General features: G+C 44.2%; 1 protein-coding gene and 1 pseudogene across 2 annotated transcripts; one reads left to right on the top strand and one right to left on the bottom strand.

The window, feature by feature from the left end:
- Positions 1-191: 191 nt before the first annotated feature.
- Positions 192-27,421, bottom strand: XPNPEP2 (X-prolyl aminopeptidase 2; the record flags this gene model as incomplete). The annotated part of the gene is made up of 21 exons (XM_080910490.1): positions 192-616; positions 1,180-1,269; positions 4,212-4,288; positions 4,968-5,027; positions 5,402-5,506; positions 6,153-6,222; positions 7,466-7,526; positions 9,108-9,179; positions 10,509-10,586; positions 11,190-11,299; positions 11,988-12,077; positions 12,823-13,018; positions 13,332-13,413; positions 14,053-14,154; positions 17,511-17,657; positions 18,620-18,706; positions 18,952-19,056; positions 20,012-20,075; positions 22,710-22,820; positions 24,857-24,930; positions 27,373-27,421. 21 exons carry the CDS (start codon positions 27,419-27,421, stop codon positions 422-424), a joined length of 2,025 nt encoding a protein of 674 aa, XP_080766616.1. The 3' UTR covers positions 192-421.
- On the top strand, positions 20,417-20,627 carry LOC308415506 (guanine nucleotide-binding protein G(I)/G(S)/G(O) subunit gamma-10-like; annotated as a pseudogene). Its single transcript has one exon. The product of its transcript is annotated as a guanine nucleotide-binding protein G(I)/G(S)/G(O) subunit gamma-10-like (transcript).
- Positions 27,422-27,707: the final 286 nt, after the last annotated feature.

Here is a 27,707-nt window from a genome sequence, read left to right as displayed (position 1 = left end):
ACCAAACACAGCAAACAGGCTACTTGCCTGCGGGTAAGGGTGGTGGCCAGAGGCAGCTTTAGAAAGTCTGAGGTCAGTGTGTGGCCTTCTCCAGCAAGTGGGGATAGGATGAAGCCCTATAGATAGGTTTATTACCCTACAGGGTCCTTTATTTTGGGAGACAGGAACTCACGGTAGCAGGCTATATCACTTTGGTATCCCAGGGCCCAGGGGTGGAAGTCCATGAGGAGGTATGCACATCTGGGAGAATGTAGACCATGCTGCCTGGGATCTGGCTCTGGAAGAAGCTTAGGGCAGTGGCTTCAAGGTGGTGAGCCATCAGGGGCCCTTGGGACATGTAGGGCAACAGGGAGAAGACAGCTGAGCAGAAGTAAATGAATCCCCAAACCCAAGTGAACAGTCAACAGGAGACTTGGAGCCTCTAGCTGCACCAGCTGAGGATGGCAAGGGCAGAGGCTACCCACACAGAGGTCAAGGAGGTGGTAGGAGGGGCCCCGGCTGACAGGGGCTCCGTGTGCCGCTCCAGCCACGCCAGCTCTTCCAGCAGCTGGCGGCGCTGCAGCTCTGGGCCTACATTCTCACGAATGGTCTGGTAGTAGCGGTTCAGGTACTGGAGCTGCAAAAGGAAGAGGCTTTAAGCTAAGGTGCCAAAAGATGAGGTCTTGGTACCATCTAGTCCCCATGACTGTAGCTTTACTGTGGACTAGGGACCCAGCCACTTTCAGACCTCTGCTACCTTCTGGGGCTTGCCAGAGACAACGTTTCTTGGTGGTCACTTAATAATATAGTGATGCTCATGGAGAGGAGGCACAGTAATAAGAAGGAAATGGTAGTCATCTCCATTCTACAAATGAGGAGACGGGGGCCCAGAATGGGGAAGGAACTGCATCTTCCTATGCCTTTTGGTAGCAGAGCTCAGAAACCCAGTCTCAGATACCCTAGGGCTTTACTAACTTGAGTTGGGGCTTGTCGGTCTGACTAGAAAGTTCTAGAAGCTTTGAGATTTCTGACAAGCTGGGAGAATATGCTCCCAAGGAGTACCCAGGGTGTCATAATGTGGATCTTCCTGGTGAAGGGCAGAAGTCCTTAGGCTACAGGGAAGAGAGGTGAGAGAGGACTAATGTGATTGGAAGTCACCTCTTCATAGGCTGAAGAGTAGGCAGTACTAAGGACACTTACCTGCTCTGGGGACATCAGGCTGACATCGATGAGGTTTCGGTCATAGGGCACAAAGGACACCAATTCAAAAGTCAGGTAGGACCCTGGGTACTGAAATTTCATAGGGAAGGTAAGAAAGCAAGAAAAGTGAGGGAGGTTGAGACACTGACTGGAAGGAGTCAGGAGCACAGGGGACTGGTTCTTGCCAGATCTGGATACTGCAGCTAGCCCTGAGCCTTGCAGAGTCCCTTCTCTTGGCCAGTTCTTTTGTCTACTGCTCAGCATCCTACTTCCTGCTTCTTTCCTGCTTCCTAAAACCTAGAATAGACTCTTGTTTGATTCTCAAAGTGTGAGCATCAACAGTTTGTAGGGAGCACATTAAATATTTGGATTGCAGAGAGTACTTCCAACTGAACCCCACTGGAGGAAGAGTCTCTATGGCAGGACCTTAGGACCTATGTTTAAATAATCTAGAAATATTATTTCATCTCATCCCTGTCTGTCTGTCTGTCTGTCTATCTATCTATCTATCTATCTATCTATCTATCTATCTATCTATCTACCTGTCTATCCATCTATCGATCTATCTATAGATATGGTATCCTGTTGCCTAAGCTGTTTTCAGATTCACTGTGTATCAGAGTGAACTTTTGATCCTTCTTCCTTTTACTTTTGAGTGTAGAATGACAGGAATGTGCCACCAGGTCTAGTTCATTTGGTCCTAAGGATCAAGCCTAGGCTATAGCTGAGCCACATGTCAGTGCCCACAGGTGCCAAAAGATCCCCAAGAACTCAAGTTCCAGATGGTTATCAGCTTAAGGGATGCCAGGAACTGATCCTGGTTACTCTATAGGAGCAGCAAATTCTCTTAACTGCTAAGCCATCTCCCCGGCTCCAGGATCATTTTTAAAAGGGATGTGTAAGAGTCTAAAGTATGGGGATATACCCTGATTTACGAAGCAGCCATGGGTTTGGGGACTATTTACGTTTTTTTTTTTTTTTTTTTTTTTTTTTTTTTTTTTTTTTTTTTTTTTTTTACTATTACAATCAGTGCTACAAGCTGTTGACTATGTAAACATCTTGAACTTTTGGGACTATATCTGGATCTTATAAACATCTGGTGGAGAGATAGCTGAGACAAAAGGCATAGAAACTTTAATGAATATTTTGCAAGATATTGTTAAACTGCCCTCCACAAAGTTTGTCCCAATGGATACTTTTCTCAATAGTGAATGAGAATGCACTATACCACATATTCACCAGCACAGAGTATTATCAAAGTCTCTTAAGTTTTACTAATCTGGTAACTGTATATACATATAAACATACATATACATATATATATATAAGTTTCAAAAAGTTACACAAAGTGGATCCTACCATACACACTTCTCTGAATCTTCTTCTAGTACTTTTACTTAATACTAAACCTAGGGAAATGATATGCTAGTCTATTCATGTTTTAATTTCTATATGTTGAAGAATGCCATTGAACATTTTTTCACATGTATTGAATTATTGTTCATTTTATTGAACCGTCTCTTCACATCCTTTGCCCATTTCTCCCAGTTTTGATCTTATAGGAGTCCACAGTAAAATGATGACTATTCATTCTTTCTTTGTTGCACTTAACTTTTGAAACATCCTTTTGTTTTGTTGCTGTTATTGTTTTGCTTTTAAAGATTTATTTATTATAAATAAGTACACTGTCATTGTCTTCAGACACTCCAGAAGAGAGCCTCAGATCCCATTACAGATGGCTGTGAACCACCATGTGGTTGCTGGGAACTGAACTCAGGACCTCTGGAAGAGCAGTCAGTGCTCTTAACCACTGAGCCATCTCTCCAGCCCTTGAAATATCTTTTGACTATGATATGATTTTCATGTAGACATTTTCTATTCAATTTAGTTTTGAGCCCTTTTCCTCATTGCTTCTGGATCTTTTCTTGAAAGGTCCTTTCCCATTTGGGATTGATTATATATAGTCTATACAGGTTTTCTTGTAGGCCTTAGTGGTTCTATTGTTCACCATGAAACTTCATTTCATCTGTCAGCAGGAGAAGGGAGCCAAGAACGGGTAAGGGGCATGTGGAGATGATCAATGTACATGGTCCCTCTGATTTCATGCAATGACTATGTGATAACAAACCCTCTTTGGCCCATCTGGGGGTTTGCTTTGCTATAACAACAACACCATTTTGTTTACTCCCCGAAATGATTAATCATTCATTCCCTTGCCTATTTGTGGAGTGATTTCTCTCTTCCCTCCTGTGGTGAAGCACCAGCTAACTCCCCATGTTTATGTGAATTAGAGGTTTATTTCTGGACTGCCTGTTCTGTTTCATTATTCCCGCTGTCTGTTTCCTCTCCAGTGCCGCCTTCCTTTTGCCAGGATAGTTTCTGCTAGGCTGGGATAGGTCTAGTTTTCCCTCTCGCTCCTCAAGCTTTGAGTATTTTTTTCCTAGCCACTTTGCATGTTTATTTTCACAAATAAACTTTACTATCATCAGTGAAGTCACAAAACTATCCACTTAACATTGAAATTGAGGCTGTCTTGAATTTATAGATCAATTTACAGAGAATGGCATGTTCATAATATTAAGGCTTCCTCCCAGAGAGCACCATTTACTTAAATCTTTTTTTTATGTCCCTTAGCCGAGTTTCTCTGTGTAAGTCTTTTAAAGTTTATATCCAGGTATTTCATCTGGTTGGTTGCTAGAATATCAAATCTTTATTTCTAACAAGCTCCCCTGGGGATTATTATGTGCACGAGGAACAACTGATTTAAGGCAGGGATGCTGATTCACTTGGTCTGGAGCGGGGCCTGGCACTGATATTAAAAATCAAAGCAAAACAAAAACCCCAGCTTCCCAGATGATCCCAGTGTGCAGCTTGAGAAACGGATTTATAGAACTCTTAAGGGTCCGAGTAAGACTTCAGGTAAATGTATACTTGTACATCAAATGCCCCTCTTTTTTGGCCTTCCTTACTCCCATTCATCCCAAAGTGAGAGAGAGTCATGCTGAACATGTGTCTAGCCCATGGCATATTACCTTGGTCTTTGCTTCTACCACGAGTGCGACATCTTCAAGACGGATTCCAAACTCCCCATCATGGTAGTATCCAGGTTCTGAGAGATATGTATAGAGATGCTAGTGATACTAAGCCACGGGAAGGACAGACCTATGCCCAGGCTGCCTATACCCACCCACAAGTAACTGCAGGGCCTGGCAGCCTAGCGTCTGTGGCTTTGGCTCTGTCGGCCCCACAACTTGTTAGATGCCAGGCCTCAAATCCTCTCAGGTAAAACTTGGCCTCACTTTCTCTCCTTTGTAGTCCAGTAAGGAGGACTGGAGTCTCCTTAGGGCTCTAATCTCTGTGTGCCGTTGCTCTATTACCCCGGTATTTGATAGACAACTCCATAGTCTGGGTATACATTTGGAAACCATTTCCCAAGGATAAAAGGAGAGTTGTGAAAGCCCAGGGGGTACTGGCACATGCTTGCCATCCCAGTACTGAAGGGGTGGAGGCAGGAGACTGGGAACTTCAGGCCAGCTTCAGATATAGAATGAGTTTAATGACAGCTTGTGCTACATACCATGGTCTAAAACAAAACAGCAAAAAGGAGGGAATGGGCAGAGGGACTCGGAGTAAAGGTGTGATAACCATTTGGGTCTAGATTTGGGGGGGAAAGCAGTGGTAGAGCCCACTGCTCAGCATGCTCCATAAGATGGGTGCATACGACTGCCCTCCCCAGATAACTCTACTCTGGGGTTGGGTAGTGGGGTGGAAGGACTCTAGAATCTTACCAATGGAAGTGAACATGCCCTTGGCCATGGCCATGTTGTTATACTGGAATCCTACTGGCCCTGGGAAGGAAGATATAAGCATGGTTTTAGCTCTCTGTTTCACCATCTTGGAAGTGAGCAGGTTCTGGGGGGAGAACAGGTAGCTAGAGGGGAGGTCCCTCGGTATCGCTAGAAAAACTTGTCATATCTGGAACTGAAACATACCATGCAGGCTTTGCTTTTTCCTTCTCGGGGTGTATACCATTTAGTCAACAGGCCTTAGTTCTCTCACTGGCAGAATTTTTCATTTAGCCCTTGGAGCATCCTTCCCCATCTGGTGACCTTGGGTGGGTCATACATTTTTGGGGTGGTGGTGGTGGTAATTGTATGGGTATGGAAGGCTCTATTTTATAGGAGAGGGTCAAACATAGATGGATGGCTGCGAATATACTTACACTCATGTACACAGAGGAAGTTGCCAATGCCATGGCCTGTCCCATGACCATAATTGAGCCCAACTTCCCATAAGGCTCTTCGAGCGAAGGCTTCCACCACTCTCCCTGAAAGGGAAAAGAGGTTGTTTCTGATCCATGGATGGACCTAGACTGTCTACCTTAGCCTTTCCTACTCAACTTCTAGGGTGGTACCTGAAGATGACAGCTCTTTTTTAAATTGCTTTAATTGGATATTCTCTGTATTTACATTTCAGATATTATCTTCCTCCCCATCTCATCCCCCCTCCCAGATAACAGCTCTTAGGAGGATACTGGGGTGGGATGGAGAAAGGCTGGTAGATGAAACTAGAAAGTCTCTCTCTGATGAACCCAGCACAAACCCTCACTATCTCTAGCACTTTATACATTAGACTCATTATCTGGACTGATGACTCACAATATAGGCCTTAGCACTTTGACAATGACTTTAACAGTGACTTCCTCCCAGAATTGTATATGACTTCTGAAGCCCACACTGACCTTCCCTGCCTCTGAGCAACAGCACTGGATTAAAAGGCAGAGGACTTGGGTTCAAAGCCCAGTACTCCCCCTAACCCTATGTAGAACCTTGAGCAAGTCATCTTTCTTGGCTAAACTTCCTTCTTTATGTGAGAGAGATGGCCTATCCCACTAGCCTCCCAGGATAGCAATCCAAGTCCCATAAAAATCAGAGCCTAAGGTGCCTGGGTCCAGTCTGGTTTCTGAAATCTACCTGATGTAGCAGCAGGAAAGACGAGTCTGGACAGATCAATGTTTCCCATTAGCACACGCGTATAGGCCTCCTGGTAAAGAGAGGGGAGGAAGAGGTAATATGGAGCACAAGAGGAGGGGGGAGGGAATTCCAGCTGCTTTGTCTTAGAGCAGACAGGAATGGAGGCCCAGGACCAGGGGTAGGAGACACATTCTCATGTGTAGTAACTCAGGTGCTGGAAGATGGAGGAAGAAAGGTGTTCCCAAAGCTGGGGCCAACACCTCGAGCTTCTCTTAGGCTCATATACAGGGGTCATTGTCATATGTGGAGCAAATGTAGAGGGTAGTGACTGAGTTGGTGGCAGGCAGGTCTTTTTGTCTCAAGTCCAGAATCCTGGCCTGGCCACTCCCTGACTCTCTCCCCTATCTATACCGTAGTTTCCTCATATTTAATAGGGTGCTAATGGTACCTGGTTGCTAAAGTCATAAGATAATGTGGGCTGACAACAAAGTAGAAGGCAGTGAGCAAATGCTCAAGCAAAGTTAGCCTGGTTACTCCTATATTCCTTACAGGTAGGCTTATAATTTGCTATGTAGCCAAGGTTGGCTTTGAACAGTAAAGCTTTCTGTCCTTACCTCCCAGTACGAACTACCATGCCTTAGCAACTACTTTTAGTTTGTCTTAAGGCCTGAAGTTTGGGTTGGACCTGGTCATGTGGCAGTGCAGGTTTCTTGTTGGGGGAAAGAGATGGGTAATGGTGACCTGTTCTGGTCACTGCTAGTGGCCATGTGGTCACTTCCTTTTCCTTATACTCCTGCACTGGTTTGCCATTTGGGGCTCAGAGGAAACAGACTCCTCGACAGCTAAACTATGAATTCCTGGAGGTCCACAGAACAGGGCATCTCCTCCTGTGTTCCCGGCCGGCTGGTTGCATGCAAGCAGCTCCCTGGCCCACCCACTCCAGCCAGTGTCCCAGGTTCCACTCCAGCTGAGTAGTCATCCCTATTTACCGACCAGCTCTAGCTCCTTCAGATCTGTGCAATATCATGTGCTATATTTCTCCACTAGAGATAGATTTTTGTCCTTTTTGCAGAGTGCAGGCTGAGCACACAGATGGCCAATATCTGCACATCCAGAGACTGACATGCCAAGAGGAGACACATGGCCTGAGGTCTTGGTGGTGGTTTGCATTGGCTTTCCTGGTACTTGTGTGACCTTGGACAAACTACATAACATGTCTGGGCCTCAGTTCTACTCCATTAATTTGAAAGGGTTCTTGATGAGGTGATCACTCAGAGTAAACTGAAAGAAAAAAATTGGGGTCCAGTGCTTACCTTTTGAAAGGCAGTAGGAGTACCCCAATGTACTGTTCTGGTGATATCTGTGGTCCCATCCCTGTGGAGAGAGGAAACTAACACATCTAATTCTGATGAGTACTTGGGAGGAGGGTCCAGGGCCATGTGCTTTCTGTTGTATTTTGTTTCTACTGAGGTTTGAGAGACTGGGCTGGAATAGGACATGGGAAAGGGCAAAAGGAAGATAGAGAACCAGGCATGCCTGAAAGCCTAGGATGCAGGAGGCTGAGTTAAGAAGATTGTGATGGCAGTGCCAGTCTGGGTTACACAGTGAGATCATTTCAGAAAGAAAGAAAGACTGATGGATGGGAGGGAAGGAAGGGAGGGTAGGTACCACCATCAGTATCTCAGCATCGATGTAACAAAGAGACTTAGTAGAGTTCTTAATGTAAAAGTCACTATGGAAGACTGAGGATCAGGAAGCCGACACTACCCTAAAATCCCCACAATCACAGCCATTTACCATTTATAGGATAATTCTGGGTCTCCTCACAAAAGACAACAGAGCAGGCCTCCTTATTAAAGATAAGGCCACTGAGGCCGTTAGGCAGTGAGGTCATCTCCCTTCCCAGGATTTGGTTAAAGCCAGGCTGGAGAAAATGCTGACTCCTCATAAGATGCTCTTTGTTATGAACATGGCTCAGAATTCCATGAAATTGAAGCCAGACACAGCAGGTCCAACTCACAATCATTAGCTGTAGTGGTTCCCCCAGGTAGGCACTAAGCATACCCATTCCATGGGGGTAGGCATGAAGACAGGGTCCTAGGACTCTGCAGCTTTTTGAGAGTAGGTCATGGGGCATGGGGAACTTCTTCCTCAGGAGAGAAGAGGAAGTGAGGTGACTATTTCCTTACCTCACCCTCTTCTGAGCATGCCCCAACCCAACACGCCCCCACAAACTTACTTCCTCTTTGCGGCCATCTCAAGTTCACACAGCATCAAACTAGTGATAAGTATGGGCTGCTAAAGTGAGCACATGGCAAACTGACCCCTCAAGAGGTGTGCTATGAACAAGAGCCTCCGTTTTTTCCCCAGGACAGAAGGTGGGAAATCCAATGAAACTGTGAATGATTAGCCACACATTTCAAAGGAATATGGTTAGCTCATTAGGCATGATTGTCACACTAGACTGTGTGGGTTGACACTGTACAAAAGGATCACATCTAAAGGGCTCCGTCTTTTATCTGCCTCCATCGCCAACCTAACATGGGCCCTCATTTTTGCCACAGGGAAGGAGCTGGGTTTAATGACTCTGATGTGGGCTATGTTTAGGGCTTGCATGAGTGGGTGAGAACATAGGTGTTCATGTTTGTGCAGTCAGGCAGATCTGTGTAAATCATTTGCAGAATTGAAAAAAAATTCCTTAAGCAAGTAGAGTCCTTTTCTAATTCGCACCCAGGTGCTGCATGAGTGCCCTCATTATTCTAATCTCTGTGTGTTTTCTACTGTTCAGATGCCTGCCATGAGAACACGAGAAGGCTGCTCGGGGCTTATTTAATGCAGTTCTCTGCTTTAATCAAATGAAGACCCATGACCCGGGAAAGCCAGCTTCAGCCAGCCTCTAGAAGCCCACAATGTGTGAGCTGAGAACTAGACCAAGGCAAGATGGGGTGTACATACCAGTATTGACCCCCAGAATCCACCAGGTACATCTCATCTAAGGACAGCTTACGGTGCAGCTCTTTTGTCGGGCTAGGAATGAAAACAGATACTGAGAAGAGACACTCTGAACCCTGCACTAGGTAGAGCTGAGGATGGGCTGAGGAGAAACAGAAGAACTGCCTTTACTTGAGGGCTAGCCTTCCAGGCTCTCTTCTCTGGGGAAATAACTATCTCCACCCCCAAAAAAATCCCCTGGGAAGCACTTGGCTCTAACTGCAGCTGCAGATGTTGTCTTCAGCATACTTCTATTTATCCTGCATATGGCCAAGCAAGACCTTGGTCCTTGGGAAGAGGAGCTAAGAGTTTAAGAGACTACTTGGTTTGGCCATCTCTCCTTGCATAAGAACAAGCCCACAGAGGCAAGAGGCTTGCAAGAGGTCCACAGCAAAGCAAAGAGGTTTTGGGCTTGAACTCTCTTTCTCTGTAAGTTCTTGATGCATCCAAGAGGGCCCCAAGGAGGGGACAGGAAGAGAGAGAACTTTAAGAATAGGGCTGGACAACAATATTTCAGGGGACTGAGGTATAAGGCTTGAGAGGCATCGGGGAAGGGAAGGCTTAGACATGCCAGGTCTTTCTCTGTAGGGCCTGATTCCTTTTCTGTCAAGTTCAGGCCAACCTGATGCGTCTGGTTAGTTTGTTCCCAATTTTATCAGGCAGGTCTACTGTGTTTTGCTTTCTGTGAGACCAAGTATTTGTCTAACTTATATTTTTCAGTAACTATAGTTGATGGAGGCTGAGTAGACAGGTCTTTTCTCTGTGGGTGTTTATGTGATTGTTCATGCCTGAAATCACAAGTTGCTAGCCAGACCGAGTTACTAAGAAAAACCCTGTTTCAGGCCAGCTGTGGTGGTGTACACCTCTAATCCCAGCCCTTAAGAAACAGAGTCAGGAGGATCAGAAAGCCTAATCTTGACTACATAATGAATTTGAGTCTAGCCTGGGCTAAATGAAACATTGTCTCAAAAAAAAAAAATTTAAACCACCACCACCATAAAACAAAACAAAACACTCCAAAATCCCCCAACCCAACCCAACCAACCAAACAACCAGCAAAACAAAACTCTAAGCAAACAAAACTATTTCAGAAACATCGATAACAAAAAATTCACAGAAAGAGCTTTTCACAGCATTCATGCTTTCCTTGACCCCTGAAGACCCCAGAAGCACCCAAACACTCCCCAAATCCCTGAATTTTTTTTGGGGGGGGGGGCAAAAGCCACATTCAAGCCCTTTAATTTCAAGGAGATTCCAAATGGCAAAGGAGTTCCTCCCTTAGCCACCCACAGTCCTGAAGGCCCCAAACCTTGTATGTTGACCCCTGTTCACAAGCACTGCAGACAGTTCTTTGTTCTGAAGTACCTGTAATGGGCCAGGGCAGCATTCAGGCCACTAGCAGAGATGGTTTCAAAACTGGGTCCAGAGGAGAAGTTTTCATTCCTAGGCAAGGCAAGGTAAGGACTGGTCAGATAATGAATGGCTCAGGGACTAAGCTGTGACTGGGATATGTCACACAGCAAATGTCCAGCTGCCTTCACCCCAACCTGACTCTATTTTCCTCTGCCAGCCCCACCTTCCCCGGCTTTGTCCAATCACATATGGAGTGGAAGGACACTCAAACACAGAGAAAGATAATGTAGACACCAATTCTTGCCCTTCTGCCTCTATTTTACTTTGGGGATCTGAAAAACATCCCACCCGTGTATTATGTCTTGCACCTCAAACCTGGACACTATTCAAGCTGCCCTAAGAAGCCTTCTTTCTACTGAGAGCTCCCAAGTGTCCCAGAGCCCCCCTGGCCCAAACAGGTTTTTTTCCAGGGAGAGCAAGTCGTGTCTGAGGCATTCGCTAGGGGGTGCTGTTGGGTTGTCCCGCTTTCAACAGGGCTGGAGAATGTCTTCCAACACCCCAAGCACAGCTCCCAGACCACCCACGAACCTGTCAATCTCACTTCCAAATACAAGCAGGATCTTTCTTCTTCCTAAGGGGACTAATTACTCCTCACTTCCCCACCCCTGCGCCAAGAGATAATAAGTCCAGTACCGTCGTAACTCATCAATGTGTTCTGCCCCAGAAAACTCATCCACCGTGCCTTTGGGCACGTTCTTCTCCAACCAGACCAAGTACTGGATCACAGCCACAGCGTCCCGCACCTGAAGCCGGAACAGTGACTAAGGCAGGCCAGAGTGGCAGCCTCCTCCCTTAGGGAAGACGATCAGATAGCTGCCCTGGGACTGAGTGGTTTAAAAACATGACATTTTTACTGGCTACCGGATAGCAAAAGGATTCTCGTTAATGTTTATATCTAATCAGAGTGTGCTCATGTTTTTAAAAGCCTTCTTATCTTTAGAAATACTCACTGAAGCAGTGACAGTTGAGATGATAGGATATGTGGGATTTGCTTTTAAAATAATCCGGCAGCAAGGGTTGGAGGGGAGGGTCATGCATGGGGGGAGGGCAGATGAAACAGCTTTGGGCATAACTGGATTATTGGAACTGGGTAATGGGAACATGGAGAATCTTAGGCTATTTTCTGCTCTGTAGTATACATTAAATCTTTTTCTTAAGGAAAAAAAAATCTTCCATAATAAGGTCTTTTATCCTAATGTTAAGAATCTTCTAAAAACTGAGCCATTCTCATGCCAGGCAGGAAATTGTTAAGGTAACACATATTTAATACAGGCAGTGTTCAAAGCAACGCGGTGAGCACGTGCAATATCTACATAGCCACATAGAGAGAAATAGATGTTTGCTGTTTCTTTCTTTTAGAGTCTTCCCCAGGCTTCTGTCTGGAAGACTAATCCATCAGACAGCTCTCCCCAAGGGCCACATGGAACTTACGTGGCTGGCTTTCAAGAGGGCCTGCTCCTTGTTGTTCTTCACAGCCTTGATTAACATCACTGGCGAGTAGGTGTCTGTCACGAGTTTCTCCTGTTGAGAACATGGACCAAAAGATGAGCTGGATGCACCATCCAAGATGAGCAGTGCTTACAAAGGACAGAGAAGTCCCAGCTGGCGTGAGACGAAGACTTGCTGACCTTTTTCATGACCAGGCCCTCTCCTTCGGCTACTTTCCTCCAACGAGGTCTTTCCTAGCTTCCTGCATATAGGTTTCCTTGATGAGCATTGTCCTAGTACCAACAGTTAGGCCTGGCATGCTGGAATCCACAGGCTGTTCAAGCAGTGAAAGTTTTTTATACACACCAGAGTGGTTACCGCCCCCAAGCATATACCATGTCAGCCAATGGACTTCACAAGCAGTATATCCTTGAAGTCACACAACTCTTGTAAGGCTCAACATCATTACCATTTTAAAGAAACAGAAATCTAGATGGAGTGAGCTACTTGTTCAAGGTCCCTGCATGGCCATTTAGGAAAAGAACTCAAATCAGAATCAGGCCCATCTGATTCTAAAGCTTCTTGACCAGGCTAAAGTTTGTCTAGTCTCCTCAAAAAAGTTGTCCATGGGCTCTGTGGACAGACACTCCTGCTGCCTCCTGCCTGTTCCTCATCCTCTTCTTCTTCCTCCTCCTCAGTCTTTCATCAATGAGTTCAACACAGCTACACAGTGCACATTAGCTGACCAACAAACTGGCTCGGCCCAATGGCAGAGGGGTCCCACTTTGTCAGTTGTTATTGCCCGGAGCAGAAGAAGGCAAGTGGCTGGCAAACCTACCTTGGGTATCACTTCATAGACCCCATAGGTAGTATAGCTGATCCCAATCAAGATTTTCACATTGCCTGAGGCATAGGCCTTCACACTGTCACGAATTTTACTGTAGTCCTCAAGTTGCACACACATTGGTAATGTGCAGTTTGTATTCAGGTACTGCAGGGTCTCGAGGCTAAAGCGACTCTTGTTGACAAACAACCTATATGGAGAGGGAAGACCAGGAGGGTCCTGAGTTCCTGTCTACTAAGGAGAACACATGGAATCAGAGGCATATACCAGTCTTTTGATTCCAAAGGGTCACGGGGAGCCAACTTAGAGAACCAGGGGATTAGACTTGGGTTCACTGGGACCAGAAGTCAAGGGGTCAGGAACAGCTAGTGGGAGGTTTCCTAGAGAAGTCTGCTGTGGAAGGTACCCAAATGTATGAGTACTGTGAAGACCATGACATCAGTGGTACAGGATAAGGTGGCATTTGGAGGAAGTCACAACAGTAAGCCAAGAAAAAGCTGTACCTGATGGAAGAGCTTGTGAGCAGTGTATAGGAGTAGAAGAAGGGGTTGTAGGGGATGTCGCTGCTACGAAGGTTGAAGAGCCCTGGAAAAGAATTGATGGACATTCTGAATAGGGGACAGCATTTATGACACCTGTGTTCCACTATTCATTTTGGCTTCAAGTTACTACTGACAAGAGCTTGTGGCATCTGCCTCTGAATGGTTCTCAACTTTCTTAGAGATCACTGAGATGTTGAAGAGAGCTATAGGTGTCTCTTCCATAAAATGGAGATAGGTGGGTGACATGCGGCACTAAGCATTGGCGAATCCTCCAAATGTCTGAAGTTCAGCCATAGGAATTGGGCAGAAAGTCTTTAGCCATGTGGGGACAGAATAGGTTTACTCTGAGTATCAAAGCTGGGACTTTGAGTGGCCTGGATGACAGCCAGGGCTGCTGGCTTTGTGGGCCTTCTTCCTCCTAAGAAGACATAATTACACAGTTGCCCTGGCCAATACAGTTCTCAGGTGGCCTGTAGGCTTACCCACTTGCTTGGCACTCCCTGGCTTCCTTGTTCAGTAGCCCTGAGCAGCTGTCCTGTTCCCCTCTAAGTTTCCACAGGCTATGAGCATGGAGATCATAGGAGCTGGTGAATATGTTGTTATTTTAGGAAAAGTTGTATGTTGCTAGACCCAGGAGACTTGGGACTGCCGGACCCACTCGTGTTCATAAATCCCCACTCACAGGCTGTCTCATCAAGTGCAGATAGAAGGACCGCAGTTGGAGCCATGGTGTGGTTCTGCATATAGCTTCGGATGCTGGATACTTTTTCCTGCCAAGTACTTCCTAGAAGCAAAGGAACCCAAAGAAAGTATGAATGACATACCTCATTTTTGGCACAGGGATCCTGGGACACTCCCCAAGAGTAGAAGTGTTCCCTAATTTCTGGTGGAAGATAAGGAGCCAATGACCTTGAACACTGGGCAAGTTCTCTATGACTGAATTACTCCAGCCCTCCATATTTCCAAAAGTGGTAGAATTCTATCATCAAACGAGATCTGACTTGCATTATTAATGATTTGCCCCCTAACCCAGATGGGGCTTCAACCACAGCCCCGTTATTAGTAATTGGGTGTGGTGGTGAGCAAATTACTCGACAGCTCCATGTCTCATTTTACACACCTGTTAGATGAGGTTGGGTTGGAACAGTAGTATCTAACTCAATAGGTTTGCTACAAAGATCAAATGAATGGACATTTGTAAAGATGTAGAAAGGCATTTGCTGAGTCTCATGTTGCCTTTTTTTTTTTTTTTTTTTTTGTGACCTGTCAATAAACACACAGAAAGAACAGAAAAGCTGCTCTAGAAGGATTGCATTTAACTTGGCTCAGCAGTAACTCCAGCACTCAACCAGCCATGGATATTGGACTAAGCACATCTTGTGTGTTGGTTTAATTGTTGCATCTGCCATTTTACAGATTCAGAAAGTGAGACTTTAGACAGAGTGAGTTGCCCGGAGTTTCATAGCTGAAGAGATACAGCTGGGATTTGAACCCATATCTGTGTGATGCGCCTGACCCAAACTCCTAATATGTACTAATACTGAGCTTTCTTGTTAACATGTCTGGTATTTTAAATGGTCTTTCAACTTTGTCTAGTATTTTTCTTCCTAGAGTATATGTATCTAGGTTCTAGGAGTTTAGTTTTTATCTCCTTTCTGCCTCTTGCAAGGCACTGAAAGTCTTTCTCTAGACAGCACTAGGGAAAAAAAATTGGCAGAATGTCATAAGCATTAAGACTCCTACTTGGGCCCAGATACAGAAATGATAACTTAATGCTATTAAAAAACTTTATGCAAATGGGTAAAACTGTTCAACCAGAACCAAAAGCTTTGGGTATGGTATATTTTTAAAGTTTATTTTATTCTGATAAAACAAGACATTTTAGCTTCCATAAAGTACACAATTCAGCTGCCTTTCAGTATACTCACGTTGTTGCACAACCACTGCCAGTATCTAATTCTGAAACATTTTCAACATCCCCAAAGGAAACCTTGTACCCATTAAGGAGTTCCTACTCATTTCTCCTCCTTCCAACCCAGGAATTACTAATCTACTTTCTGTCTCTATGGATTTGCCAATGCTGGGTGTTTCATAGAAATGGAATCATACAAGTTGTGGCTTCTTCCACTTAAAACTGATTAAGATTCATAAGTAATTTGCTTTACATGTACTTTATGCTCATTGTAACTAGTAAGATTTCAATGCATACTATCAAACCTTTAAAAAAAATCAAGTACTGACAAAAATGTATTCATATACTTTTATGCAAAAATGCTTAAAATTTATCTTTGTTTTTTAAAATAAAGTTATTCAATTTATAAAAAAGATTCATAAGTATTACTGTGTATGTTGGCCCATACCTCTATGGGAGGCTGAAACAAGCCAATCACTGTGTGTTTGAGGCCAGTTTGGGCAATAGAGTAAGTTTAACGTCAGCCTGGACTATAAAGTGAGATCCTGTCCCAGAAACAAAACAAAACAAAACAAAATACCCAAAAACTTATAACCCACATAAGAAAGATGTGTGACTATGATCTATTCTGAGAAAATAAAATTACAAACAAATGGTCTGAGTGAGGAGCAGCTCACTTTTCATATGATAGCCACCCCATCCATGCCTTTGCCTTTCCACACCACCTTTAGCACCTAGACATGGCTGGAGAGGAAAATTCATTTTTGTCTAGGCATCTTGAAGCTGAACTCTGTTCTCTGGCTTCTGGGCTAAGCTCTGATTTCAAATGGCTTTTCCTTGAAATCTAATGATGTCTCAGTATCTCCTAGCTTATGGGAAGTGACAAAATCCACATGAATTTTGTCTCAATCCTTTGTAGTCTTTTTTCACCTTTTTCTGGCACAATGGAAGCCTTTATATCTGAGTAAGATGAGTGGTATTTATGATCAAACACTCATAGCACGTTTCTTAGAAACTAAGTCAAGGTGCACAAAGAATGATTCTGCAAGTTACACTGGAACAGATAAAAAATTGGACACTGTTTCTACTTGTTTCATCATAGCCACAATTTTGAAATTTCTCTTTCTCGACTCCTGTCTAAATCAGAAATAATATGTGGATTTGTGTGTGGAAAGGGGGTTTTCAGATTGCTCAATGTGACAAGAAATGCAACTCCATTGGCCCATTCAGAATTTCCAGGGAGGTCAGTGTCCAAGACCCTGATTCATAATAGCTCCCCTAGCCCTGGCCAGCATTCAGTTATTGCTTACAAGAACTATAAGGCAAACTGATCTTTTCTATCAGATTAAGATAATGCCAGTGAGGTCTTGGTTACAGATATTAGACTTTTCTGGGTCAATTAACCTTCTTTTATGGTCCAGCCAAAACCCTCTGCTGTGCCACAGACCGACACTGAGCTTAGTCATTTACTTCTTCTGTTCAAGTCAGTTCTGTCCAAAATCTAAATCCCTCATTAGAGTAGAATCAGAGGTAAAAGGCTGAACGAGTCAGTCAGTTTCCACTAGCAGATAAATGCCTACAATCATGGGGCCTCTCTTCTCTCTTAAGAGAGGTTTTGTTTGAGCAGTGGGAGACAGAGTCAGGTGATAGCTGAAGAGATGGCTCAACCTGTCAACAGCACTGGTTGCTATTCCAAAGGATGCAGGTTCGATTCCTAGCACCCATATGACAACTCGGACCCATCTGCAACTCCAGATCCCAGGGGGATCTGAAGCCCTTTTCTGGCCTTTTCAAGCACCGTATACACCTGATTGCACAGACAACATGCAGGCCAAACATCATACACAAAAAAGTATAATGGAAACTTAAAAATAAAAAAGAAAAGGGTTTTTGTTGTTGTTGTTCCAACTTTCTTTGATTCTCCCGCTCTCTCTCTCTCTCTCTCTCTCTCTCTCTCTCTCTCTCTCTCTCTGCTGTATCTTTCTTCGAATCCAAATAATGCTTATTTCAGTATTATCTAAATATAGTTTGAGCACCTTCGGACTCTGTGAGGAGAGAGAGACAAAAAAACTCTACATTTTAACCAAGCATCTTGGGTAGTTTGTCAAACATTACTTTGTTGCCTTGGTTAATGATATTTTTAAGGAAAAAAATCAGCTGCTGGGGATTACGCTGGTAGGGACCTTTGTTCATACAAAATTGGAAGGAGGATAGGCCTATGGAATCACCTGTAAATTCTTTTGGTAGGGCATAAATGGGTTGGCTTGGCACTGGGGGCCTCTCTGACCCCCATGACAGGTCGACAAGGTTGGTTGTAACAGATACCAGGAGTCTGTTGGAGTCTTGGAGTTCTTGATCATAGTATTTCCAGGAATCTGCAGAGATAGGAAGGAGTCACATTCCCCTTGTCCATTACAACTCAGGAAAATCCGGTCTAGGCAAAGTTAGTATCACAGCCTTGCCTTTGCTTAGCTCCTATGGCTCCAAAGCCTGATTCAGGTTCCAGCCCTCTGAAATGCATACCTCTCCTTCCCAATACATCCTCCATCTGTCTTTTCCTGTTTTTATAAACCTGATTGTCCTACTCCCACATTGATGTTGCCCACTGTCAGTTAGGTAATTTTGCCCTTCTCTGCCTCATTCCCTGCTGAAGTACTAGGGCTTGACCCCAAGAGCTTGTGGATGTGAGGCAAACACTCTACTATCAAATTATATGCCCTTGACCCTAATTTGGTCTTTTAAAAGCATCAGTGATTGGGGACAGTCCTTTTGAGGTACAAGGCCATTGTTATTAGGATATAATGTCACCAGTCAGAGGAAGGGTGATGATGTTCAAGTCATTGGATAGGCCAACAAAGAGGTTAGTTTGGAAGTAAGAGACTTTGAATGCATATTCATGAAGTCTTTGATGGTATGGGCTATCTATCTGTCTGAGGCCCCAGAGATTGGGGAGCTGTATTCCCTGAAAGGTCCTCTTCACAAAGATACCTTCCAGAAAATGTTTTCTAAGAGACTCCAAATAACATGATTGGTAGACTTCGGAACTCAGAGGATGGTTCTGGCATCAAGAACATCCCAGATCTGTTTATCCACTAGATCTTAGTTATTCCAAGTCTTCTAGGTTGGCTTTCTGCATTCATGTTTTTTACAAAAATCTGGATCCATTCTTTTAACATATTTTTATTACACAATTCACGACTATCTCTTTGTTACAAAATATTTCTACACCCGCAACTTCAAGATCCCCTCTCCCTAAGCAAACATGTGTGCCTCCCAGGAGGCTGAGCCACCCTCCTTAGCAGCTCATGCAAACCCAGGGACTAAGAGAAGAACATACCAACAGAAAAGAGGAAGGGGTCAAAGCCCACATTCTCTCCATCAGGGACTTCAGCTAAGATCCAGGTGACAATCAAAGAAATGCTAACTGGGAAGATGGGAGAGAAACAAAAGTCATTTCCCAGACTAGTGAATATCAGATGCCATGGGCAGACTTTGTCTGCCACATGCTTTTCTTTTTTTATGTCTACCTCAAAGATCAGAGATGCTCTCCTATTTCCTGAACTTCCCATGGAGGCCACGCACCATCGCATACCCACTCACCTGTATGTAGTTCCCCAAACCTAGTCTAGGGTCCAGGGCTGGGGACACAAATTCACATGAGCCTTCTACCTTCTTTATGGAGCTCCCAGTTGCAGTCCATCTGCCTCTCAGCCTGAGTCCAGTAGCGACTGTCGGTCCAGACAGCTGCTTTCCCCATGGTCACCACAGCAGTACCTGCAGCAGAGTGGAGAAGTCTAGAGGTGAGAATAACGATGAAAGTGAAGAACACAACTTTGTGGAATGTGTACTGTAGTATTGGCTCTGCAGCAAGGGTCTCTAGAGTGAGCTTCTCTCCCTCACTGGAGGGAAGAGAGATAGATGTTAAAGGCATCCTCAGGGGAAACTACAAAGAGAGTTCATTGGGCAAACTGTCTCTGATTTGTGCTGTTGGTGCTTATAGAGGGAGGGCCTTTAGAAGTTTAAGTAGGAAAAGAATCTGGTTGGCTCCTGCCAGTCCAAAGGAACTAATGCTGCACATGGGTGTTCTCAGAAAAAAAAATGAGGGCTGATAAGACATCAAACTAGGTGCCTCCCTGAGGGCTGACGGGGAATACAAATACAGCAAATGTGGTAGAGAGAGTAAGGGCTCACAGTGGGGGAGGCAGAGCACCTTGAGGCTCAGGAAGAAATCTGTGAGGGTCAACAAAGGGAGCTGCCTATCATTTAAGGGAACAGGGTCAGGCTCTTCAAAAACCTGAGGGGAGACCTCAAATGAGACAGGTTTATGTCTCATTCAGCCATGTAGAGTGATTTCTGTAAAAACATCCTAAAAGTGAAATTTCATCCCTAAGTGAACTATTATGTGAAAGGAAGAGCAGGCTCTTTGTTAATAGATGTTGCAATAGTAATTCCTTCAGAAATCAGCACTAAGGAGTGCTGTGCTAGGCTGGCTATGGCAGAGGTCGCAAAGCATGGGAAAGAAGCCCAGAGGGCCAGCTCCTGCGCAGAAGTGTGGCCAGTGGGGTATGACATATCTGACCCGGAGAACATGCTACGTTTGTGGGAGTGAGGAGAATGGGAATGAATACTAGCCTGTGGTCTTGGATGCTGGGGAACTGGCCAACCCAGGTCCTCTATAACCAGTTCAGGTCTACCAACAGAACCAATGAGGGCAGATAATGGCTCTTACCTGCACTCCCTGTGAAGCCTGAAATCCATGCTCGTCTCTGATCATGTTTGCCAACATACTCACTCTAGGAAATCAACAATACTGTCATTAACTTTCTTTACGCATTTGGGTACCAAGTGGAAGGCCACAACTACATCTTGGTGTTTTCCTGTCTTGCCATACCAGGGATTTTTTTTTTTCTAGGAAGTCTCTATAGCTCCTTCAGCATGCTGTCTTCTTTACCTTTCAAAAACTGTGTCTCTTGGGGATATAGAGCCCAAAGTCTATCACTGAACTTGATTACACCAGACTGTTCTGCAAAATTTACCACCACGATAATAATGCAGACTCAGTATGGTCTTGGGTCATGACTTTTGGCATTCCCCTTAAAATATCATGTCTTGCGGCCCCGCCGACTTAGCCGCCATGTCTGCCGGGGCCAGCGTGAGCGCCCTGCAGCGCCTGGTGGAGCAGCTGAAGCTGGAGGCCCAGCGTGGAGAGGATCAAGGTCTCTCAGGCAGCTGCGGAGCTTTAGCAGTACTGCATACAGAATGCATGCAGAGACACCCTGCTCCTGGGTGGTGTCCCAGCTGGAAGCAACCCCTTCCGGGAGCCCAGGTCCTGTGCTTTACTTTGAAGACTGGGAGGAAGCTCTCTGAGGAACCTGTGTGCACGTGGTGATGGATTACTACCGCCAAGTCCCTAGAAAGCAGATCTCAAGAGCCAAATCATCTTTGTGGCCTGGTCCTAGGTCAAAATTCTACAGAAAGCAACGTTTTGTTTTGTTTTAACCTCACTACCAAACTTATTGGAAGCATCTGTTCCGTCATGGAGCCTGTGCAGGCCCTGCCTGGGATAGAGGCGTGTTTTGTTTACTGGGTATTTGCTTTTCAGGATGGAAATGTTGTATTTCAAAAGAAAAAAAAAAACCCGAGTATTTGTAATTTTCCTAACATTTTATACTCTAATAAATGTTTTTGATAAAAATTTAGTTACTAAATTAAACAAAGTATAAAATTGGGGGAATAATTGGGACCCTGATTTTGTAAAGGAGAGCTGTTTCATTTCCCAATGAGCAAATGGTCTTACGTGGACAGTAAGACTGGGAGAAGGAAAGAGTGATGTATTGTTAGGTTGTCCCTCCCGTGTGAAGCCTGTTAGATCTTCCTTTATTCCTAAACTTTACAATTTAAAATTGTGTTTGTAGCTTTTAAAAGTGTGCTCATGCCTGTAAAGATGTTTAAATGTGACCTACACTTACAACACTGCAATTGGTTAAAAACAAAATATGAAGAGATTATGACCTAAAAGAATTCATGTCACGTGTATTTTATTGGGGGTGATGTGCCCTTGATTTAATTGGGGGACATTTTTAGAAGGAAGGTTTGTGTTTGTAATAATCTTTGAAGAGCTTGGAAATAAAACTTTTGCCTAATTCAAAAAAAAAATATCATGTCTTTTTTTCCAGTCTAGCACACTATATTGGATACTGCATAAATAACTTTTGCACAGGGCTTCGTACATTGGCCAGTTAGACAACCATATCCATGGACTCTATATTTGCAGCTTCCATCAACCTTGGCCTTGGTCAAAAATAATGGGAGGAAATGACACTGTATTTAGTGTATACCAATGTCTCATCATTATTCCATAAGCAAAACAGTATTGTGACATTTATATAGCATTTGTATTGTGTTAGGTGTTATAAGCCTTCTAGAGATGATTTAAAGCATATAGAAAGGCCTGTATATATTATATGCAAACACAATGCCATTTTATATACTGGCACTGAAACATCCTTCTTTTGGACTGTCGGTACAAGATGACTTTATGTTAGTTCTCATCATCCTTGAAGGCACATCATGGTTAGTTTCGCTGAAAGAAGCTTGGATATTTAGTCAAAGTTTTTAAGCATCCCCAGCAGGTCAGAAATTAACTGAAGCAGTTACAGTGACTTTGAAAAGTCACTGTATGAGGTAGAGACACAGCTACTGGTGGGAAAAGGTAGGCTGAGTAGGCAAGGCTGCTATTTTGGAAAAATGATTCTTATAGAGACCATCACCTTATTCTCTGTCTGCTTTCTCTCCTCAGTCTACTGCCCATGTCTATATCATCTAGTACCCTGGATCATTACACTAGTCCAACCAACAGGGCCTGCGACAAGCTGGACCAGGATGGAGCTTAGAATTCTTCCAGGCCCATTTCCAGTGACAGCCTAAACATTCTTTCTGGAGTTGTCATCTGAGGATTGGTCAAAATCACTTCCAGAGTTGTCTTAAGTTTTTACATTTTGTGTGTACATACATGTCCATGAGCATGTGTGTGTGTGTGTGTAGACATGTGCATGTGGAGGTTAGAGAAAAACTTGTGAGAGCTGGATATTCTACATTATGGGTTCTAAGGATTGCACTTAGGTTATTGGGCTTGGTGGCAAATGCCATTACCAACTGAGCCATATCCCTGGTACCAATGTTGTTTTTATAATGGTGTCAAGAAAATTTGGCCTTGTTTTTCCTCCAGTGTAAACAGGTATGTTCTTTCAGTTGACCTTAAATTAATGTATGACAAGCTTTCCATTTTTTATCCTCTTTGCTATGAAATGCTTTCTGTCTTCAGCTTCCATGTCTTACCAGGCTCTTATATGTGGCTCGTGTTTAGGGCTCAACAACCCCAAGTCCTTGAGAGGGAGGAGATGAGAGAGAGCAGAGCTGGTCCTTACCATGTGGGCATCTGTGTCTGGGATGATATAGGCAGAGAGATTCCAGGTCTTCATCTGCTGGCGGAGAGCTGCAAGCCGCATTGTTGTATTGACTGCAGTAACTGGTAGGTTCTGACAGATAACATATGCATTGTTTAAATAAAATGATGCCTGGGACTTTGCCTCTAGGAAAGCTCCCAGCTTTTCATGGGGGTGAGTTTAGGGGGTATTTAGGGGTACTTAATAGTGATGGGATGGCTGCTGATAGCATGTGTTTTGTTTGTTTGCTTGTTTTTTATTTAATGTATGAGTAACACCATACACACCAGAAGAGGGCATCAGATCCCATCACAGATGGTTGTGAGCCACCATGTGGTTGCTGGGAATTGAACTCAGGACCTCTGGAAGAGTAGTCAGTGTTCTTAACTACTGAGCCATCTCACCCTAATAAGCATTTGTTAGTCTAAATTAAGAGGTCTAAGCTAACTACAGATGGAGATATTATAGAGCTGGAAGACCCTGTGGAAGAATTAAGGGACCTGAATGTCCACTGGATATGTAGATGAAAAACTACAGGGGTTTCATTCTTGGTCCCAGGCCAGACTATGGGCAGACCCTTTGGGGATATCTTGAGAGTACAGTTGATAGATTTAGTGAACAAAATTACAGGCCACCTATCTGGTTAGATTTGACTTTCCACTAAACAAGGGATCGTATTTTAATTTACATATGTCCCATGCACTATTTGAGGCACACTTTAGTACCAAAATATTAACATCTGAAACTGAAGCATGATCAACTAACTGCCCTATTTTCCATCCAGCAACCCTACTCTCCCAGGAGTGACCCATTGGCCCCAAATAGTACTGGAAAGTAAATGAGTACCCTAGCATATGTGACATCTCTCAGAAAGTTCCTCCTTAAGCCAACTATTTCTTTAGAGGGCCTTTTATCTTCCAAATGAAAACCATGTTGTTGTTTTTTTTTTCCTTGATTGCTTTGTTTTCTCTTCAACAAGAAATTCAGATTTGGTCACATCTGAGAATGCTGTGGCTTACTAATCCATTTGACAGCTCTAGTGGTCCTATAAATCTGCCATTGTATGCAGATGTTCTATGTTTATCCTGAGGCTCAGCTACTACTGGAGCTTGTCTGCCACTCTGGGGCCCACTCTTGCTCAGCGACCTTTACCCTCTGTAGCCGTGGAAAGAATGATTCTAGAGGCAAGCTGGGAAGCTGGCCACCTTCTCTTTGGTTCTCATTTGCCAACATCAACCCTCCTTTGCCATTTAGCTAGATCCTCTAGATCTCTGGCCTCCGTCCACACAGGTTCCCTCTAAAACAGTGGTTCTCAACCTGTAGGCTGTGACCATCAAGGAAAATAAAACATATTTCTAGTGGTCTTAGGAACCCTCCAACCATAGGTTTATTTTTATTACTTAATAACTGTGATTTTGCTACCAAGTGGTAGCATTTTTTGAAATGATTTATTTATTTATTTATTTATCTATCTATCTATCTATCTATCTATCTATCTATTTATTTATTTATTTATTTTATACGAGTAAACAGTAACTGTCTTCAGACACACCAGAAGAGGGCATCAGACCCCATTACAGATGGTTGTGAGCCACCATGTGGTTGCTGGGAATTGAACTCAGGACCTCTGGAAGAGCAGCAGTCAGTGTTCTTAACCACTGAGACATCTCTCCAGCTACCTCCCACCCTCCCACCCACCCCATCACCCTTGGTATTCTTAAGATCATCAGAAATAAGTGTTTTCCCATGATCACAAACGACAGCTTGAGAAGTGCTGCTCTAGAATTTCTGTTTTTATTCCTCCCATTTGCTTCCTCACATCTGCCTAGCCTCGGCCAAGAGCCTGCTAGTGGTCTGTCTCTCTTACCACCCAGTCTCTTTGCCTCCCTTCTGGTGGAAGCTTCTCAGTCCTAGGCCAGGAGAGAAGCCAACAAGCTGTGGAAATGTGAGGGGCTGAGGAGTGGAACACCCATGGTGAGTATATTGCATACCCGAGCTGCTGCTGCTAGATTTTAGTAAGAAACAGGGACCCCAGGGGACAGAAATCAGAAGAAAGGATGCAGGAAAGGCTAGCTAGGAAATGGAAAGAATGACTGGGTAAAGGCAGGCATGTGGGGCCAAAGCCTTACCGGAGGGTTGGTTGAACAGTCTCTTATGTCTTCTCTTCCAAGGTACTTAGGCTCTGGGTAACTCCATGCACATGCTAGGAAATGAGAGAGAAATCTGGGGTTATTTGGGGGACCAGAGAGCTCTCACAGAGTGAAGGGACATCTTCCCCAAGCCTGCAGGACCTGTGTCCTTTATAACACACCAGGCTGGCCAACTCTATTTAAGACTAAAAATAATCACATTTCATGGGAAATCCGGCTGATTTGAAACTGAATGGCACCCTGGGTCACACTCATTGACAAGTGATTGCCACTTCTGGATAAGTTTCAGTGTTCATCACATTATGTTTCCATTTCTAACCTAATTGTGTCTTTTTAGGGTCTAGTAAAGTGAAAAAAATTGTATAGATTAAATTTTAAAATCAAATTTTCTTAGAAATGCCCTAGAGGGCGTGTGTGTGTTGTGTGTGTTCGCGCGCGTGATTTATTTAAACTCGAGGGTCACTTGTACCCTTTTCTTACAGTCAAAGTATCTGCTTATTATTCTAGGCTTCGATTAACTATAAAACAGAAATTCTTGTCCAACACCATCACTGGGTGGAAAAAGTGAATAAACATTTAAAGAGCTCCTACTATGTGCCAGATATGAACTCGGTCATTTACAGGTGAGCATAGCACTGTATGCATGTATTACCAATGCTAGGGAGGGAGGGGCAGAAATGCAAGATTAGCTTTGGCTGTGTTGCAAGTTTGGAGCCACCCTGGTATACATGAGGCTCTGTCTCAAAAGATAATATAGAACAAAATAGAAATGAGCTCCACAATGTAACTAACTGCCTGCATAGTCATAACACTATTGAGATCAATTAAGGGCTGCATATATAACAATGACTCTATATAAAACTATATAGTCTAATAATCTTATAGTCACCCAAAGTTTTTATAAATACATTCCATGTTATTGTGTAACAAAAAAATGCCTAATGGTATATTTCCCAGAATGCAGTCCCACTGTCAATTGGCTTCAATTATCTCTCCTCTGATATTTGTGACAGCGCTGTGAGAAATTCACTTTCTGTAATGGAAGAGGTCAAGATCTATGTAGGTTTGATAGGTTTTGCCACAGTGAATCCATGGTTAGATGAGATTTGAACCTAGGCGATCTAAGGAGGGTGAAGATGATGGTGCTGGCTGTGTGGCTCAGTGGTAATGCATTTCCATACTTCAAAAAAATATAAAAATGCTCAGTTCTAGTTCTCAGGACCATGAAAGAAACAGGGGTTCCCTTTTCATCTTTGACCAGTTCAAGCATAGGAAGTGGTCTTGGAAATGGGGGTGGGTGCTACCAATGATACAGAGTGTACAGAGATCTGTTTTCCGGTTTGGGCTCTGTACCCAATTTGGTATGAACCTAAGAAAGCTACCCAATATTCACTGAACAATTTTTTTAAAGTGCCTACTGTGTGTCAGGCACTGGAGCTGGGTAAAAGAGATCCTTCCTGAGCTGAAATTCCAGTGATCTCTTACAGTTCTTCTTTCTACCTCTTGACACTTAGGGGGCTTACTTCCCTGGGGCCATGAAAGACTGAGTTGCCATACTTCTACCTTAAAAATAGTTTGAGAAACAGAAGGAAAGCAGCTGGGTTGTAACATCATGAGAGCTCTGCTTCAATGGCTTGGCCTCTTAAATTCAAAGGAGCAATGGTACCCATATTGTTAATCTAAGGAAATGAACCCCCAGTTCTGTAGAGGCAGCTCTCCAATACAGGGATGGTGCCTATGGGGTAACTGGATGCTGAATGAGCAGGTCCTGCTGTCAGAGAACAAAGAGACATTTTCCCAGGACCAGGGATAGTGGTGTGAAGCTGAACTGGGTATCTTGATAACAAACAGGACACCCTGGAGGTGATGTCACATCTCCCCTTATCTCTTTTCTTGGCAAAACCTCAACATTGACCTTTGTACCTGCCCTGTCCTGCCAGGGCTTTATTGTCCTATCAAGAATTCTCCTAAGCCAGTTTAGAGAAAACTTCCCCCTTTCAATAGCTGATCACCTTTAAGATCAGATTAGATCAGATTCTTTATCCCCCTCCCCCTTGATACCTCACCACCCTGGCCTGCCTCCAGTAAGAATCCTGTTAAGTTAGTTTATCAAAAAGTCTCCATCCTTGAACCTCAAGGATTCTTCTTAGTAACTTTCTGGGCAGCAAGTCCTCTAGTCCTCACTGGTTCATCATCCCTAAAAGACTGCGTTGTGGTGTGTGCGCCACCTGGCTCCCTTCTGCAAGGCCTTTCCTGCAGTCATCTTAAAACAGTCATCAACCTCACAAGCGATGCAATCATTTTGTCCGGGAATGGAAAGGGGCCAAACTAGATTTGATCCAAGTCCTGAAGGACCCACCAGGAACCTCTTCTGCAAGATAGGGTGACAAAGAGACGAAAAATCGATAACCTGAGAGTAGCCCTTACTTCAAGCTGTTCTGAGCCTGGCGAGAAAGGTCAGAGCTGCCTGCCAGGAGAGGCTGGGGTGCACGTACCACAGAGGAGAACAAGCCAGGGGCAGCACTGCCAGCAGGCTTGAGCCATTGGGTCTCCAGATGCTGGCGATGAGTAGATCAAGGGACTGGAGAGAGGGTTGAGTTGCTTGGTGGCCTCTTCTTTCAGGGCTTTTCTGGGCAGAAGCAAACAAGGTTGATGGCTGTGTCTTGACGCTTGAAGAGGCTCCTTCTCTAAGCTTTTGTTTCAAGAGTCTGGGGAGCCACAGTGGACTGAAGAGCCTCAGGCTGCCCAAGCAACCTGTGCTGGCTTCTTGTGGCTTGGAGTAGGGTGTGAGCCTGCCCCAGGGCAGAGTCCAAAGAGCTCTGAGATTGAC

Source organism: Micromys minutus (assembly GCF_963924665.1).
Source record: "Micromys minutus genome assembly, chromosome: X".
NCBI lineage: Eukaryota > Metazoa > Chordata > Mammalia > Rodentia > Muridae > Micromys > Micromys minutus.
This window is presented reverse-complemented; position numbering and strand designations above follow the sequence as displayed.